General features: G+C 43.0%; 1 protein-coding gene across 3 annotated transcripts in view; it reads left to right on the top strand.

The window, feature by feature from the left end:
• The window catches only part of CCSER1 (coiled-coil serine rich protein 1), a 704856-nt gene that overhangs the window by 374058 nt on the left and 313035 nt on the right, over positions 1 to 17763 (top strand). For all 3 annotated transcript variants that reach the window (XM_086746418.1, XM_086746420.1, XM_086746419.1), the window contains one exon: positions 10582 to 10665. In XM_086746418.1, the coding sequence (XP_086602544.1) occupies positions 10582 to 10665 (84 nt within the window). The remainder of the gene's footprint in view (positions 1 to 10581; positions 10666 to 17763) is intronic.

Raw genomic sequence — 17763 nt, 5'->3', positions numbered from 1 at the left:
ATAGGGAGGTGTGCTGCCTTCCTGCGGCCCGGGTCAGGGATATTTCTAGAAAACTCCCCAGCCTTATCCGCCCCTCTGATTATTACCCTTTATTGATAGTTCAGGCTGGCAGCGATGGGATTGCTGATAGAAGCCTGAGGATTATAAAACATGATTTTAGGAGGCTGGTGAAGTTAGTTGATGGAGCGGGCATACAAGTAGTGTTTGCCAGTATTCCTTTGGTGGCAGGGACAAACACTGAGATAAGCAGAAAAAGCCATCTTATAAATGCATGGCTGAGAGGCTGGTGCAAACGCAAAAATTTTGGATTCTTTGATCACGGGGCGGTCTACTCGGCACCTGGCCTGAGGTCGGCTGATGGGAATTGCCTGTCCCCAAAAGGGAAACGGATACTTGCCCAGGAGCTGGCGGGGCTTATAGAGAGAGCTTTAAACTAGATACGAAGGGGGAAGGGGATAAAGCCAGGCCTGCTAGAGATCGGCCTGGGGAAGTGGTATTGGGATTAGGAGAGAGGCGAGGGGCTCAGCTGAGGTGCATCTACACTAATGCATGCAGCATGGGGAACAAGCAAGAAGAGTTGGAAGCCATAGTGCAGCAGGCAAACTATGACCTAGTTGCCATAACAGAAACGTGGTGGGATTGCTCCCATGACTGGAGCGCTGCAATGGATGGCTACAAACTCTTCAGGAGGGACAGGCAAGGAAGGAGGGGTGGTGGTGTGGCTCTCTACGTTAGGGAATCCTTTTCTGCTACTGAGATTGTGACTGGGGATGATAACATTGAATCCCTATGGGTAAAGATCAGAGGAAGGGCTGACAAGGCAGACATCCTGGTGGGCGTCTGTTATAGACCGCCAAACCAGGATGAAGAGACAGATGAGGTATTCTACAAGCAGCTGGCACGAGCTGCATGGTCGTCAGCCCTTGTCCTCATGGGGGACTTCAACTTCCCTGACATATGCTGGGAGTACAGCACAGCACAGAAGAAGCAGTCTAGGAGGTTTTTGGAGTGCATAGAGGATGCCTTCCTAATGCAGTTGGTCAGAGAGCCCACGAGAGGAACTGCCCCGCTAGACCTGCTGTTTGCAAACAGGGAAGGTCTGGTGGGAGATGTGGAGGTTGGGGGCTGCCTTGGACAGAGTGACCATGAAATGATAAATTTCTCAATTCATGGTGGAGCTTGGAGGGGGAATAGTAAAACTGCTACCTTGGACTTCCGGAGGGCGGACTTTGAATTGTTCAAGAGACTAGTAGGGGGAGTCCCCTGGCATTCAGTCTTAGCGAACAAAGGGGTCCAAGAGAGCTGGTTGCTCTTCAAGAAGGGAGTCTTAAGGGCGCAGGAGCAGGCGGTCCCCCTGAGCCGCAAAATGAGCCAGCGGGGAAGAAGACCGGCGTGGATGAATAGGGAGCTATTCTTGAGGCTCCGGGAGAAAAAGAGAATCTACCGCCTGTGAAAGGAGGGACGGGCAACTGAGAATGAATACAAGGAAGTCGTTAGGATGTGTAGAGGTGAAATCAGAAAGGCAAAAGCCCAGCTTGAATTTAACCTGGCCACTGGGGTGAAAAGGAATAAGAAACTCTTTTATAAATACATTAACAGTAAGAGGAGGACAAAGGAGAATATCCACTCTTTGCTGGATGAGGCTGGGAATGTGACCACTGAGGATAAGGAAAAGGCGGAGGTTCTGAATGCCTTCTTTACGTCTGTCTTTAAAGGTCAGACCGGTTACCCTCAGGGTACTCCTCTCTCTGACCTGGTAGTCTCGGCTGGGGAGCACGCTAACCCCCCTGTGACTCTGGAAGAAACGGTCAGAGACTTACTACTCCAACTGGACTGCCACAAGTCCATGGGGCCAGATGAGATCCACCCAAGAGTGCTGAGGGAACTGGCGGAGGTGATAGCCGAGCTGCTTTCCATCATCTATCAGCGCTCCTTGTTGACTGGTGAGGTCCCGGAAGACTGGAGGACTGCCAACGTGACTCCCATTTACAAGAAAGGTTGTAAGGAGGATCCGGGGAACTACAGGCCTGTTAGCCTGACCTCGGTTACAGGGAAGGTTATGGAACAGATAGTCTTGAGGGAGATCATGCGGCATGTGCGGGATGGCCGGGGGATCAGGCCTAGCCAGCATGGGTTCATGAAGGGCAGGTCCTGTTTGACCAACCTGATCTCCTTTTATGATCAAGTGACCCATCTGCTGGATGAGGGAAAGGCTGTTGATGTGGTCTACCTAGACTTCAGCAAAGCCTTTGACACTGTCTCCCACGGTATTCTCCTGCAGAAGCTGGCAGCCCATGGCTTGGATGGGTACACTCTTGGCTGGGTAAGGAGCTGGCTGGAGGGCCGGGCTCAGAGAGTGGTGGTGAATGGAGTTAAATCCAGCTGGCTAGCGGTCACAAGTGGTGTTCCCCAGGGGTCGGTGCTGGGGCCTGTCCTCTTCAATATCTTTATTGATGATCTGGATGAGGGCATTGAGTGCACCCTCAGTAAGTTCGCAGATTACACCAAATTGGCTGGGAGTGTGGATCTGCCTGGGGGTAGCGAGGCCCTACAGAGGGATCTGGACAGGCTGGAGAGCTGGGCTGAAGCCAATGGGATGAGGTTCAACAAGACCAAATGCCGAGTCCTGCACTTCGGCCACAACAACCCCAGGCAGCGCTATAGGCTTGGGGCGGAGTGGCTGGAGGACTGTGTGGAGGAAACGGACCTGGGGGTACTGATTGATGCTCGGCTGAGCCTGAGCCAACAGTGTGCCCGGGTGGCCAAGAAGGCCAACGGCATCCTGGCTTGGATCAAAAACAGTGTTACTAGCAGGAACAGGGAGGTAATTGTCCCCCTGTACTCGGCACTGGTGAGGCCGCACCTCGAGTACTGTGTTCAGTTTTGGGCCCCTCACTGCAAGAAAGACATTGAGGCCCTGGAACGCGTTCAGAGGAGGGCTGCGAAGCTGGTGAGGGGTCTGGAGCACAGGCCTTATGAGGAGCGGCTGAGGGAGCTGGGATTGTTCAGTCTGGAGAAGAGGAGGCTCAGGGGAGACCTTATAGCTCTCTATAACTTCCTGAAGGGAGGCTGTAGTGAGCTAGGGGCCAGCCTTTTCTCTCGTGTAGACAGTGATAGAACTAGAGGCAATGGTTTCAAGCTGCGCCAGGGGAGATTCATTCAGGCTGGACATTAGGAAATATTACTTCTCGGAAAGGGTAGTCAGGCACTGGAATGCACTGCCCAGGGAGGTGGTGGAGTCACCGACCATGGGGGTGTTCAAGAAACGTTTGGATGTTGTGTTGAGGGATATGATTTAGCTGAGAAGTATTGGTGATGGTTGGACTGGATGATCTTTTAGGCCTTTTCCAATCTTGATAATAATTCTGTGAAATTCTGTGAACTTATGTAGAACATGGCATAGAATTGCATAACGTTTTATGAGGCTTAATCACTCTTATTTATCATTATAAGAGCAGATTCTGTGCTCTCCAAACTCCATTTGATTTTGTGATCAAGAAATGAAATATAGAGCTGTTCCTTTAGATATGGCATTTGAATGTTGTAGTTGCATTGCAAGATACACACAGTGCTGTCTGTTTCTGATACGACCATAGCTTGCACAGCTGATTTGGGATTTTAATAACTTGTTTAATTCATACTGGAAACATCCTCTGTGGTGAGACTGTTTCTGTTGACTCGAGGTGGGCTTGGGAGGTCTCTTTGTCTTGCCATATTGTGCTTTAACAGGAATTTTGGAAGCGTGGACTTCCCCTCACCCTTGTGCTGGGCTTGAGCAACAACTGGCACAGCAGCGTGACACGAGAAGCAGGTGATTTAAGTGTGACTATTGCCTGTAGTCAGAGGCTGGTCTTTGGGAGCATTGTCAGGACTCCAGCCAAGACTAACTGGGCTGGCACCGCACCAAAACAGCAGATGAGCCAAAGAAGCAAAATCAATGTGCTCTGCACATGTGAGGAATTGCAGCCAGCCAACTCGTTTCTCTCTTGGTGTAACTGAAAGGAATTGATATGATAGATATAAATTGATACAATATGTAGAGCTTGAGTGGACACAGGGAAAATAAAATACTGGAAAGTCATACAGTGTACATAATGGTATCGTGGTGTAAATACCTCAGGGAATCATCTCTCAAAGATGGACCAGTGACTTCATTTTGACACCTGAAACAAATAATGCAATCTCAGGTTCACTGCCTCATGTTAAGATCATTAAAACTGTCATTAAAACAATAATAATAATAATAATAACAATAACCAGTAAAACTATTCATGATATGACAAAAACCCTATTTCTGAAAACAGTCTGTAACATCCAAAAGTCTGCTCACATGAATAATCTCAGATATGTAGATTCTTTTCCTTTCAATACAAATGTGTGTGTCAATATGATACATATTAACACAGATGGGGTATGAGTTTGGAGATTGGTAATGGTGTTTCTGTACAAATTTCCAGTAAGATCCACAAAAGTATTTGATGCTTTTCAGATGCCAGGTGGTATAAAGTGAACTGTAAAAAACATCCATAACCCTGTACGTAGTCTAGACTCCTGCACTGCTGGCATAAAAATCCTGTACATGTTAAAATAACCTGTTTTCTTTGAATATTCTAGATGATTATGCAGAAACTTATTAATTTTGCTGTATGAATCTGCTGGATAACTTAAAGGAAGCTTCAACTATTATGCCATTTATGTAGCTTTGTGATCCTGATATTCAGTTTTGAATTTCTTAGTTTAGTTTGTTCCAGGGTGATATTTTTCAAAAACTACATCCTAAGTCATTGCTGATTTTTGCAGTACCTTAAGTTGATAAACAATCTACTTACTGTCGGAAATTCAGCACATTTATCAAATGAGTTTTATAATATTTGAATTTTATGATACTATTTTGGCAGCATATTCTGTTTAGTATCAAAGTAAAATTGCAGTAAATTTATCTTCCATAATACTTGGTTAATTCCGTTTATAGTGCTTTGATTACTGTAAGCACAATATGCCTATTTGTTCCAAAGGACGAAGAGGTATAAAGTAAGTTTTCAAAATGGAAATTATTATGCTTTTTTGGCACTTATGCATAACCTGCTGCAGCTGTACAATTTGTCATCTTGTGACCTGATGTGATGAGAAACAGATTTGCTTTTGTGTTTAACATTTTCCCAGGTGGACAAAATTAAACTAAAATAGGAAAATACTAGCACTGAGACATAGCAATCACTGTCATAGACTACAACTGAAAATAAGTAAAAGGGTGATAATTTGAAGACGTACAAAGATGATAATTTGAAGAACATTCTGACCATAAACTTTTACAATAAAAATAGCAGCTCCATAGTGAATATACACTTAAATATTGGACTTTTTTACCATATCAGAGAATATAAGTGAGGAAAATATGACTGACACATTGCACACATCTGCTTTTGCATTTTTATGAAGTACACCTGGAATTTAGACTACAAAACTTTTTGATTGCCTCTGTTTAATAGAAGAAAGTAGTTTGAAGATGCAGCACTTTGTTTACACAGCGTGCTGTGTCTAACAGTTCTCTTTAAGAATGAGCTGTTATTTGACTTCTTTTTAGAAATCATTTGCAGAGTCCTGGAGAAAACGTCCTGATACAAACGTGCTCACTGCAATGAAGAACACAATTCTTATTCTTTTTTTCCCATAAGTTCATGAACAACATTCATAAAAATAGGGAGAATATAATTATAATATGTAATATGGTATGTAATATATAGTACATACAATTTATTAAGCTTAACAAAATGGCCTCAAAGCTGTAGTGTATACAGTTAGCTTAAGAACACATGCGTAGAGCATATGATTCAATTATTGAGAGTGTTGACTAATATTTTCATAGCATCCATCTTGTCATTGGACTGGTAGCCTTCTGTTCTGGTTTTGTTAGTGAGGGGGGGCCTAAGGTGGTAGCTTCTGTAGGAAACTGCTAGAAGTCGCTCCCCTTTGTTCAGTGGACTCGGCCGGGCCTAGGGCGGACCCGCTGCTGGCCAAGGCCGAGCCAATTGGTAGCAGAATGTCCCGTGATAACGCCTCTGCGATAACATATTTAAGTAGGCGAAAACAGGAAAAAAGAGGAGGAGAAGATGTGAAGCAGCTGAGCGGGGGGCAGAGAGGGGGAGGCGCGAGCCTCATGGGCCTTGCAGGCCTCAGCCTCTGGTCTCCCGCCGGGCAGCCGACTGGGCCCGACTCGGCCCAGCCCGGCTGCAAGAAGTGGAGAGGAGATGAGAAGTGAATAAGATGTAAAAAGGATCCTGAGAGATGTCTGCCAGCCTGTTGTGAGGAACGGCTGCAGACGCCAAGGGCAGTGAAGAAGGAGGGGGAGGAGTAATATGGCTCCTGGCCAAGATTCCTCTGCAACTCGTGGTGAAGACCATGGTGGAGCAGGTTGTCCCCCTGCAGCCCATGGAGGTCCACGGAGGGGCAGAGATCCACCTGCAGCCCGTGGAGGACCCCATGCCAGAGCAGGTGGAGGCCTGAAGGAGGCTGTGGCCCGTGGAGGGCCCGCTGGGACAGCTGTTCTGGAGGGACTACACCCCGTGGAAGAGAGGACCCACGCCAGAGCAGTTTCACGAAGGACTGTGGCCTGTGGGAGGGACTCCACGCTGGAGCAGAGGAGGAATGCGAGGAGTTCTTCCCCTGACGATGATACAGCGTCGTAAAACAACGCGTGATGAACTGACCGCGACCCCCGTTCCCTTTTCCCCACCCCGTGCCGCTCGGGAGGGGAGGTAGTAGAGATAATATTAAGCCCGGGAAGAGGGAGTGATGCGGGGAGGTTATCTTGTTCCCTGTCTCATTCTCCTGCTAGTTTTAGAAATAAATGAATAGTTTTCCCCAAGTCGAGTCTGTTTTGCCCGTGACGGTAACTTTAAGGATTTCTCCCTGTCCTTATCTCAAACCTTGAGCCATTTTTCTTATATCATCTCCCCCTATTCTCTTGGAGGGTGGGGGGAGTGAGAGAGAGACTGTGTAGTCTGGTCCCGATCAGGGCTGAACTACGACATACATGCATGCAGGATATTGTCCAACTCTCGTAGTCTTAACTGTCCCAGCGCAGTGGGTCCCCCAGAAATTGCAGGATGTGCTTTTACCAAGCTGCAAAGGTCCACACAGGAGCTGATAATTGTCACGTTCGGATTTTGGATGAGAGGAAGGCCCCCTTGCGTTCTAGCCGACCTCAGATGAGTCTGGGAGGCTAGGGGCGGCTGGACCGACCTCACACACACCGGAGCGTGGTTTTGTTCATATTCTCAGGAACAGAATTAAGACTCAAAACAGAGTCAAGTGCGAGGTAGCTTTATTAACCCAATAAGAAGTTTGTAAATGGAAGAGAAAGGAGAGAAAGGAAGGAAAGAGGGAAAAGAGTTTCGGTTGTAATAGCTACCACTATGGAGCTGCAGCGTCCCGACAGTTCAGTTCGCTCGATGGGGTGAAGATCCATCCGGTGCTGGTCATCTCAATGTCGATTCCGTGGATGTGTATTCCGGAGAATGTGTATTCTGTTGAATGAAGTGAAGTGTAGAAGTGTAGAAGAAAAAGTCTGAGTCTGTAGTGTCGAAGAAGTGTCTCGAAGAAATCTCTCTGTCTCAGTCCAGAAGTGTCCCTTTTTATGTTGCTTGTTTTCATTGTATTTTAAGAGCTGGTTTTCCTAGCCGCACCGCTCACCTGGTGGCGATATGCATGCCCATTACCGGGTGATCCATTACACGGTGATATGCATGCCCATTACCGGGTGATATGTATCTCTGGGTGCATGCCGGGGGTAGGGCTAGGTTTCTCGGAACCAGCTCTGCATTCAGGTTTGCAAGACAACAGGAGTTGCCTTGCAAGATAACGGGAAGCCATTGCTCGGGTGGTGGCCCGCTGTTTCAACAATGTTGAGACAAATTTTTGACACAGTCTTTTACAATAATTCAGAGTATTGATTTACAAGAACTATGTCACACTGGCAAGTGTTAATCAGAGTTTTGCTGATATGTGGCAAGACACGGGAAAAATTAGTGTAGCCCTAGATATTTTCCTACAAACTGTAACGACAGTTACAATCTATATTGCATGAGGAAATTGTTGCATGGAATATAGAAGTTAAGTGCCTGGAGAACTGTGCTGTGCAAGAGGGGTCAGTCCCCTTTGTGGGTGAGGAAGATCCAGATGGGTGCATGGGAGAGATGAGCTGTGATTTTTAAAAAATTATTATTACTTCATTTATTTATTATTTTTACGTTTAATCTTGGGAAGCTCTGGGATGCAAAGCCTTTCTCAAGCTCTAACTAGTCCAAGCAAGGTCTGCATTGCCTCTTAGACAAAATCTAGTGCCAAAGCTCATCTCAAAAATCTTTCTTGGTCTAGTTGGCATACAGTAGTACATGCCTTATTGCTATATTTGCTTGTGCATGCTTTCTAAAAGCTATTTCTGTCATACTCTTGGTTATGGGACCTTGTTGTTTTCCTTCTCCCACTGTGTATTCCTCTAACCTTTTTTATTTTATGTTAAAAAGGGGAAAATCAGGAGATAGCAACAATGTGAAACTGTACTGACAAAAAGAAGTCTGAATAAAGTAACTAGAAATTGAGGTACAATAGTGTGTTGGTTTTGTTTAGTGAGGGGGGCTACGGTGGCAGCTTCTGCAAGAAGCTGATAGAAATTGCTCCCCTTTGTCCACCAGAGTGGACCAGCCACTGGCCAGGGCTGAGCCAATTGGTGACAGAATGTTCCCAGATAACGCCTCTGCGATAACGTATTTAAGAAGGGGGAAAATGGGGCGGGGGGGGAGAAAAAAAGAAAGAAGAAGCAGAAGAGCGGGGGAAGAGAGGAGGAGGCACGAACCCTGTGGGCCTTGCAGGCCTCAGCTTCTGGCCTCTCGCCGGGTGGCCAACTGGGTCTGACTGGGCCCAGCCTGGCCACAAGAAGTGGAGAGGAGATGAGATGTCAAGAAAACCCGAGAGTCGTCTGCCTGAGCTGATTGTGAAGGATTTCTGGTGAGAGAAACGGCTGCAGACGCCAAGGTCAGTTCAGAAGGAGGGGGAGGAGTAATGCGGCTCCTGGCAGAGATTCCCCTGCAGCCCATGGTGAGGCAGGCTGTCCCCCTGCAGCCCATGGAGGTCCATGGAGGAGCAGAGATCCACCTGCCGCCCGTGGAGGACCCCATGTCGGGGTAGGTGGATGCCTGAAGGAGGCTGTGGCCTGTGGAGGGCCTGCTGGGGCAGCCGGTTTCTGTGTGACTGCAACTCGTGGAAAGGACCCCACGCTGGAGCAATCTGTGAAGAACTGTCCCTATGGGAGGGACCTTATGCTGGAGCAGGGGAGGAGCATGAGAGGTTCTTCCCCCAGGGAGTAAGCAGCAGTGTAAAGCGATGTGTGATGAACTGACCGTAACCCCCTCATTCCCTGTTCTCGCCCTATGCCACTCAGGGAGGGGAAGGAGGTAGAGATAATTGAACACAAATTTAAGCCTGGGAAGAGGGAGGGGTGAGGGGGAGTTATTTTGTTCTCTTTCTCATTATCCTGTTTTGGTTTTATTAATAATGATAAATAAATAGTAGTCCCCATGTCAAGTCTGTTTTGCCTGTAATGGTAACTTGAATGGTCTATCCTTGTCCTTATCTCAAACCTCAAGCTTTTTGTTATTATCTCGCCCTCATTCCTTAGATTCTTTTGGAAAATGATACTCCAAACCAGTAAATTTCTCAAACATTGTAAATATGTCTCTGTATTAGAAACATGTAAAAATAGTGCTTCATTTATAGTTGTACAACCAGCTGCTTGGCTGGTTAGTTTGTTGTATTGTTATTCTTCAACAATTCAGTCATTTGATATCTCCTCTTGGATGTTTATCAGAACAAGACAAAAATATGTGATTGACATTTCTTCTCCAAATAAGGTGTTTAGACTTACATGAACTCATAGAATTGCCTGAGGACAACTTGCACACTACCTCATGGACCTGGGTTTGGCTACAGTCTTAGCCATTAGGTTCATTTTTCATGCAAGTCAATTTGCGTTGTAGTCAATGGTTATATCGCTAAGTGGTAGCTATTATCTTTCCTTCACCCTGTTAATACCAGAATTGCTGCTGTTTTGGCTGATAGGGGACAAAAGATGTATGCATACGAAGGGTGCTTTACCTGTGAATGTCTGTTGTGCTTTCTTTCTCATCCTCTGCAAGATCAAGAGCTCCACTATAATGCTTCAGAATTGATATTTCTCTAATGTTGTTTTGTATGAATAAAATTATAACATTTTATAGCAATTTCTTAACTGAAAATAAATGACCTGATAGGATCTTCAGTAAAAAGGCTTGAAAGATTCAGAAAACAATGAAATGGACTTCTGTGCAGGGAGCTATTCACGTTTCTGTGTAATGTCTTTGGATGCATTAATTTGTTTATGCAGGAACTTAGAATGTGTTATTGAAAATACCACACATGACAAAGGAGAATTGAGTTTCATTACTTGAACGTAATTATCTCTCAATATGTGAAACAGCCTTTTCTTGTCAAGAGCCAAGTAAAAGCATTAAGCCTATTGTAACGTCTCTTTTGATGTTTTTATAGGATGGAATAAAAGATGAATGCTTAGTGCTGAAGCTGCAGCTGAAGGAGAGAGATGAACTCATAGCCCAACTTCGTGAGGAGCTGGTAAGCTGGAGAAACAATTGTTTGTTTGTTTGTTCATTTACCTGATAATGTCACTCATTAAGACCAGAAGCTAAAGAAATAGAATTTCACACCTGCTACAGAATAGCTAGCCTAAGGCTATGTTAGGTCATTCCGATAAACACTGGTAACACTCAGTGTACCTTTCTAGGGACTTGTCAGCCTCTGAAGTGGCTGCCGTCTAGATGCCCTGCTCATAGAAGTTTCTTTAAAAGACTGTGTTGACTGTTTTCTTGTGGTATCAAAGAGGCAGAGAAGTAGTACAGCACTGTATACATATGCCAGAAATCTTGGAAGGGCCATGCACATGTCCTGATGAATTGTGAATACTTCTCCCATGAGCTGTTTTTCACATCTACAAGACTGTTCAGTAGAAAATTAAATAAATTAAATACTTTTTTTTTCCCCTCCATAATAGGTGTCTTTAATTTAAGTAAAATAAGAAATATTCTTAAACTCGCTGAACGTTTCCTTAGCATATGAGCTACTAATGATTGAGTACTACCGTTTTAAGGGTAGACAGAATACTCAAGTGACTGAATGAGATGAAATATGTGATACAGCAATCAAAAAACCTAAACACATGAAGATGCATTTTATTGTGCTATTAAGACTGTACTAACATTATTTTAAAATTTCATTTTTGATGGAACATGATTAAAGGATGTATGTCTTCGGTATTCGGTAAAGGAGAGAAATTTTTCCACCTCTGGTCTCAGATACAAAGAACTTAGACTCTGCAGAGAAAGCATGTTAGGGTCACGACATTCAAAAAGATGTTCAGCACATGCATTGCTTCCATGGAAGCTACAGATGTGCAGGCACCTGTGCTTTTGTATAAGCACTCTTTGGGAGGTGGAGTTGTTTCCCTAATTAGTTCTTAATTAGAACTAATTCTGAGGATCTAGCTCAGAGGCTTTTTATGCCTTTCTGTCTCATGCCTGGTGGCTACCTCAGAGCCTGGGCAGAATGAATTCAAATCCATCCATTGCTGCATCTTCTGTATTCTGGCCAAAACCACCCGTACACTCTTACACCAGCAAAAAATGGCTAAGTTTCAATTTGCATGGGGAAAAATGTAATGCTGCTCAAGGATGAAAGATTCTTTTGCTGTATTAACATCTGCAAAATAAATATAGGTCATCAATATTCTTTGTTTCATATTTGGCTACATTAAGAAATGATGTATTATGTAATTATTATCTAAAATTAAATGACAAAATGGAACATGGGGAGCATCAAGCTTCTGCACAGTCCTGGAGCATTAATTTTGTATCAGTCTAGTTCAGAAGATATACTATTTAACTGATCGACAGTTTTGTCAGAGTAAAATTATCCTGAATTGATACAGTGAGCTATAGCTCATTTGCTGTTAACTGTTGTCAAAGTTCATCTGTATGTATGTCAGTTGCAGAAAAAAGTCCCACAGGGAATTTAGTTCCTGTATCTCATAATAGACAGAAAAGTACATCTTCCTAGGGTCATGAAATAAGGATTTCCATATGAGTGAAAGTAGATATCATGGATTTAATCCATGGTTAACTGACTTCAGTTTTGATACTCTAGGACTTGAGAGAGAGAGTAAAACATGGAGTCTTGAGACCACATATAGTAATTTGTAATACGTTTTTAAAGGACTTGGTATATCTCATTTACTCCTATGAGCTAAGTAAAGCCAGACTGGGAGATGAACGTGCCAGGAGCTGAACTTAAGGTTATGAAGCCTACTAGAAAAAAAAAAAACAAAAACCACAAAAAACCCCGAAAAAACAAACCAAAACAAACGAAAAACAACTAGGAGTAGTGGGTGCCCACAGAACTGGAAAAAAAAAAAAAGAAAGCATTTTTGTGCATGAGGTGTTTAAGGATGGAGTCAATATACTAGCTTGGCCATCTGTGTATTTTTTAAAAATCTCTACTGTGTATTCTTCTGCAGTACTATTTATTAGTAAAAAATTGGGGGGGCTGATTAGTTTAAGAATGTGATGTTTTAAACGCTGCCAGGATTTCTAGAGCGGCTAGAATTAAAGTGACAATCTAGTAGAAGAGCTCACTAAAACACACTTAGAACTTGTGTCAGAACTGAACATTTTGACAGTCTTCACGGAAGAATGCAACTGCATTGCTTTGTTAGCTTCCATGGGATCACTAAAGTCTGCTTATTGAAGGACCTCAGCAGTCTGACAGGGGAAGCGCCCACTCAGCTTAGGCTTCTCTGAAGTTAGGCAGCTATGGAGCAGCTCTTTGCAACTACAGTTTTGATCTTAAGCATCTAAAAAGCCTCAATATACTTAAAGTGACACCCTATTGCTTCCCTGATGCCTGTAAGGAGCCTCTATGAGACTGACAATGCAACTTGAAGTCCTCTGAAGAGTGGGAAGAGCAGCAGGGCTCCAGTCCCTCTGACCACCATCTCTTGCACTGTGCATCCAGTCTACTCTTCATGGATGTGCCCTGGGCCCTGCCACCATGGCACTACTAAATATTGAGGCTCGTCAAAGGATACACCCAGAGTTCCCAATCTCTGGTTTGCTCTGGGGCTTTTCGCAAGGCCCCAGGCCCTCAAAGGAAGCTCCTGCTGCAGCTTCGCCCACCATCCTGCGGACTAACGAGGCTGCTCTAGGTGTTGGGCAGTCATTGCAATCCCCTTTTTGTTTATCTGCCTTCCCAGAGGGAGCTTTTTGTGGTTTGCTCCTCATTGCTTGAGGTGTTCTGAGGAGCTGCATGCAGTGGACTGTTTGGGGAAAGTAAGCTCTCTTTTTAGAGCTGTTAAAAATGAAGTAAATTTCAGCTAGGTATCAGTAAATATCAGCTAGAAAATGCTGATAAAAATGTTTTCTTCACTTATATAAAATCAGCCAAAATTGATGCAAAACATGCTTTAATATTCTGCAAATCCTACAGTTACTTTTGTGTTTGTAAGACTGCAAATATTAGGAAAGTGAATTTTCACAAAAACTTAAGTAGAACAGTAATTTTGCCTAATGAAACTTGTACACCTTTTCACGTAGCTACAATATATTGCAGACATAGCACTTGATGGATAACTACCATTTTTATTCTCCTGTCTTAGGGCAACCCATCTTCAGAACATTGTCATTTTGAATATGAAAATATAATAGTTGTAAATACAGCCTACCTGTCTTAAAATCTTGGCATCATTATGTTAGTTCAGAGATAAAACTTAAACATAAAAATCAAATTGAGTGGGAGTCAGTTTTGTACTTCTTGAGAAAAGTATGTGAAAATCCGTTTTTCCTTGTGATTTTCCATTGAATCTATTCGCGAGCATCCAACTTAAAACCTTTGGTTAATTAGTTTTTCTGCAGAACTCTGCAACTAACCTAAAGTGAACTTCAGGTAAATTTTGGCTCTCAAGGAGCTTTTGTTTCTTTAGTTTTTCTAGAACTTTCTGGTCGTCTTCCCCTCTCCCTCCTTTTTATTTACTTTTTTTTTTTTTAAATTTTTGAAATACTTTTTAAAAAGTGTTTCTACTGCATTTGAGTGCATTATGAAGGGAGGTGGTTCGAGACAGTCAGCATGACTTCACCATGGGCAAGTCCTGCCTGACCAACCTAGTGGCCTTCTGTGGTAGAGTCACTACGTCAGTCGACAAGGGAAGAGCTGCAGATGCCTTCTGTAAGGGCTTTGACATGGTCCCCTACGACATTCTTCTCTCTGAATTGGAGAGAGGTGGATTTGATGGGTGGACTTTTTGGTGGATGAGGAATTGGTTGGGTGGTCACATCCAGAGGGTGGTGGTCAGCGGCTCAATGTCCAGATGGAGGTCAGTGACAAGGTGTCCCTCAAGGGTTTATACTGAGACCAGTACTGTTTAATATCTTTGTCAGTATGATCGAGTGCACCCTCAGCAAGTTTGTGGATGACACAGGTTTAGTGGTACAATTGACACGCCTGAGGGACATGATGTCATCCAGAGGGACCTGGACAAACTCAAGAAGACCTATGCAAATCTCATGAGGTTCAGTAAGACCAAGTGCAAGGTCCTGGACCTGGGTCAGGGCAACCCCCAGAATCAATTCAGGCTGCAGGGCAAAGAGATTGAGTGCAGGCCTGCTGAGAAAGACTTGGGGGTACTGGTGGATGAAAGGCCATTTTCTTTGTTTTGTTCTTTACTGATAATTTTGGATTGACTCTCTTGGTCACCAGAAGTATGTCTGTTGTCTTTGAAGGAATAAATATAGGTAGACAAAGCAGTGTAATTCGTAACTCTGTTCTCTCATCTCCTGGAAAAATACCCTTTTCAGGAATTGGAGGAGAGTTTGACTTCCAACATGTCAGGCATCCAAAACTGCTCTGAAGTTCTTTGGAAATCATGAACCTGAGCAGGAACTTAAAATTTGGGTTCAAAGCACTGTTCTGTCTTAGTGCTGTAGCTGTTTTTGAAAATGTTCTCTTATGCAGAAAAAAAAAAAAAAAGAAGTGAATCCCTTCTGCAGGGTTTGCTAAAAGGATTCATTTGCTTGCTCTTGTTCTCTTTTCACCCCTAAAATTAAAAACAAAACAAAACAAACAAAAACAACAACAAAAACCTGAAAGTCTCAATTTTCCTTGGACACAGAAAGATATTTGAAACCTCAACTGTCTCCTACCAACCTCTCCCTGAAACTGCATCTGTGTGTACCTTTTACAAACGAGTATTTTTCCTCTACAGTGTGAGTACTTCAAGCAGAAAATGTTTTCATGGTATAGTGGCAAAAATAACTGACTGCTGCTTACAGTAACATTTATTCTACAGCTGTCATTGGTACAGCAGCTTTAGCACTGAAAAATGAGCATTAACAATGTTATCCTTTCAACCTTGATGTCCCTGTGTAACTTGAGTCATGTGTGTTGTCCCATCAAAATGAAAAATGTAGTGAGGCAGTTTTGGGCGGATGCTACGTGGAACTGGAGGAAAAACTAGGTCAGGAAATTAATCCCCCTTAGAGCCCAGCTGTTGGAGGTATTTTTCTACTGTGGAAGTGGCTCTTTATCAAATGTTAGACTTTTTACATTTGTAGAATAGCTGGGTACAGGGATAGCTAAGTGAGCTTTACCTCAAGCTGTAAAAATTCATGTGTTAGGACTAGATATTCTAAAATCAGCTCAACAAACCGTAACTGCTCTTTTGGTTGGTTGGCTGTTTTTTTTGTTTGCAAATTGTAAACAAGTTCTGCCTCCTTGTCCAAAATCTATGTCAAGTTATTTGGAGTGGGGAGGGGAATGCAGAGGGACTTGCAGTGTTTGGTGGGGTTTTTTTTTATTGTTAGTTTGGTGTACTGTTTTGTTTTCCCCTATATGTAGTGTATTTCTGGAAGGTAGGATGATGGCAAGCTTAGCTCTTTCCTGCAGGTTGATTTCAATAATTGGCAATTAGCCAATTGCTTCAGTTTTGAAGCATTGTAAAGATGAGTACTTGTTGTTCAGCTTTGAAGTGGGACAGAAGCCCAAGATGCCCTTAAATCCTGCTGATGAACTGTTTATTAAGGACACTCAGGTTAAGTATAAAAATCACCTGGAAATGTAGTTATGCCAGTGTAGATGCCTTGAATTGTACAGTGTTAGAATTACAACTTGTTTTGACAGGCTAAAAGTGAGATTTGGAAAAATAATGAACTCATGGTGAATACCATTTTTTGAATTGTTAGGAAAAAGAAATTTTTATTAGTCCATTCTATTTTTAAATTTTTAAAAGTCACCCTTGAACTTTTCAAGAAATGAAGTAATTCCTATTTGAAAAGAATAATAATCCTTATATTTAAAAAAATAAAATTTCTAGATTAATTTTTACACTGATTACTTATCTGCTCTATATTCTGCTGGTTTATAGTATTATTTTGTTAGCTATTTTATGAGGGGATATTACACACCCATGGATGATTTACGTAAGAACAGGCAGTTGCAAGTACTTTCAAATCCTCTTTCATTCTAATATTTAGGAAACATTAGGAGCAGAAAAGGAACAGCTTAGGTGTACTTGAACATTATTAAAGTGTCAGGCTTCTTTCTCCTTTTTTTTTTTAGTGGAGAATTAATTGCACATATTCCAAAAAAGGCTTATCTGAGCTGTAATTACTCTCTGAATCAGTTCCACAAGACAGACCTGAGTGTGAAAGTGGCAATATCCTATGACACACAATGGGGATTAGGCTCTGATTCCTCATCTATGCCAGTCCCTTGTTCAGACACTGCTAGTCAGACAGGATCTTTAATATTCCTTGGCACTCGTGGAGGTGATTCTACATATTAATTTAAGTCCCTATATCACAGGCCATTGTCGTATCATGGTGTTTGGCATAGATAAATGACTATGTCACTGGCGTAGAGTAGTGTCTTCTGAGATTCTTCTCCTGAGTATTTAATAAAAATAACACTGCAGAAATGGGCAAATTCAAAATAAAAAATTTGTCTAAAGTCTCTTTTGAGACACAGTGCTGAGGCTTATGCTCCTTTAATAACAATGCACACTTGCGCTTGTCTTTGGCAGCAGTGTCAGGTGCAGAATGGTCACTTCATGAGGTGCGCAGTGTTTTAGTGTCGAGTCTTCGACAAATGTGATCTAACTGCAAATGTGATCTAACTGCACTCTGAAATCTCAGATAACTTTTTGGTTTATATGGAAGACAAAAAATAGGTCTCAATGTCACCATTCCTTTTTTCACTTTATTTTTTTTAACCAATTTGAATTAACCAATTTTAGCTCTAATGAATGTATAAAGATAGCCAACTACAGATGAATTGTAAGACAAATGGAAATGGCAGCATCTTGGAGGTGTGGTGGGGAGGAAACTTTTGTGTGTTGCGGTTCACCTGCTTTGTAGATATTACATACTTTTGACTGATGCAGATTTTTTGAGATTCAAATTTATCCTGAAATGAATGATGGTAGATTATGATAATTATATTTCCTATATAGCAGCATATAGAGTGTAGTGTTTGTTTTATGCTATGACTGTGTAAAGGTCGAGGTAGAGCATTAACCTGTGTCCCTGGAGCTCTATGGAGCTGAGCTGCTGTGCCTCACCCGAGGGGCTACCTGGAGCAGTCCTCACCTAAGACTTGCAAAGGCAGTTTTTG

This window comes from Chlamydotis macqueenii, chromosome 4, assembly GCF_036417535.1.
Source record: "Chlamydotis macqueenii isolate bChlMac1 chromosome 4, bChlMac1.mat, whole genome shotgun sequence".
Classification (NCBI taxonomy): Eukaryota; Metazoa; Chordata; class Aves; order Otidiformes; family Otididae; genus Chlamydotis; species Chlamydotis macqueenii.
The sequence above is the reverse complement of the archived record's forward strand: the minus strand, read 5'-3'. Positions and strand labels throughout refer to the sequence as shown.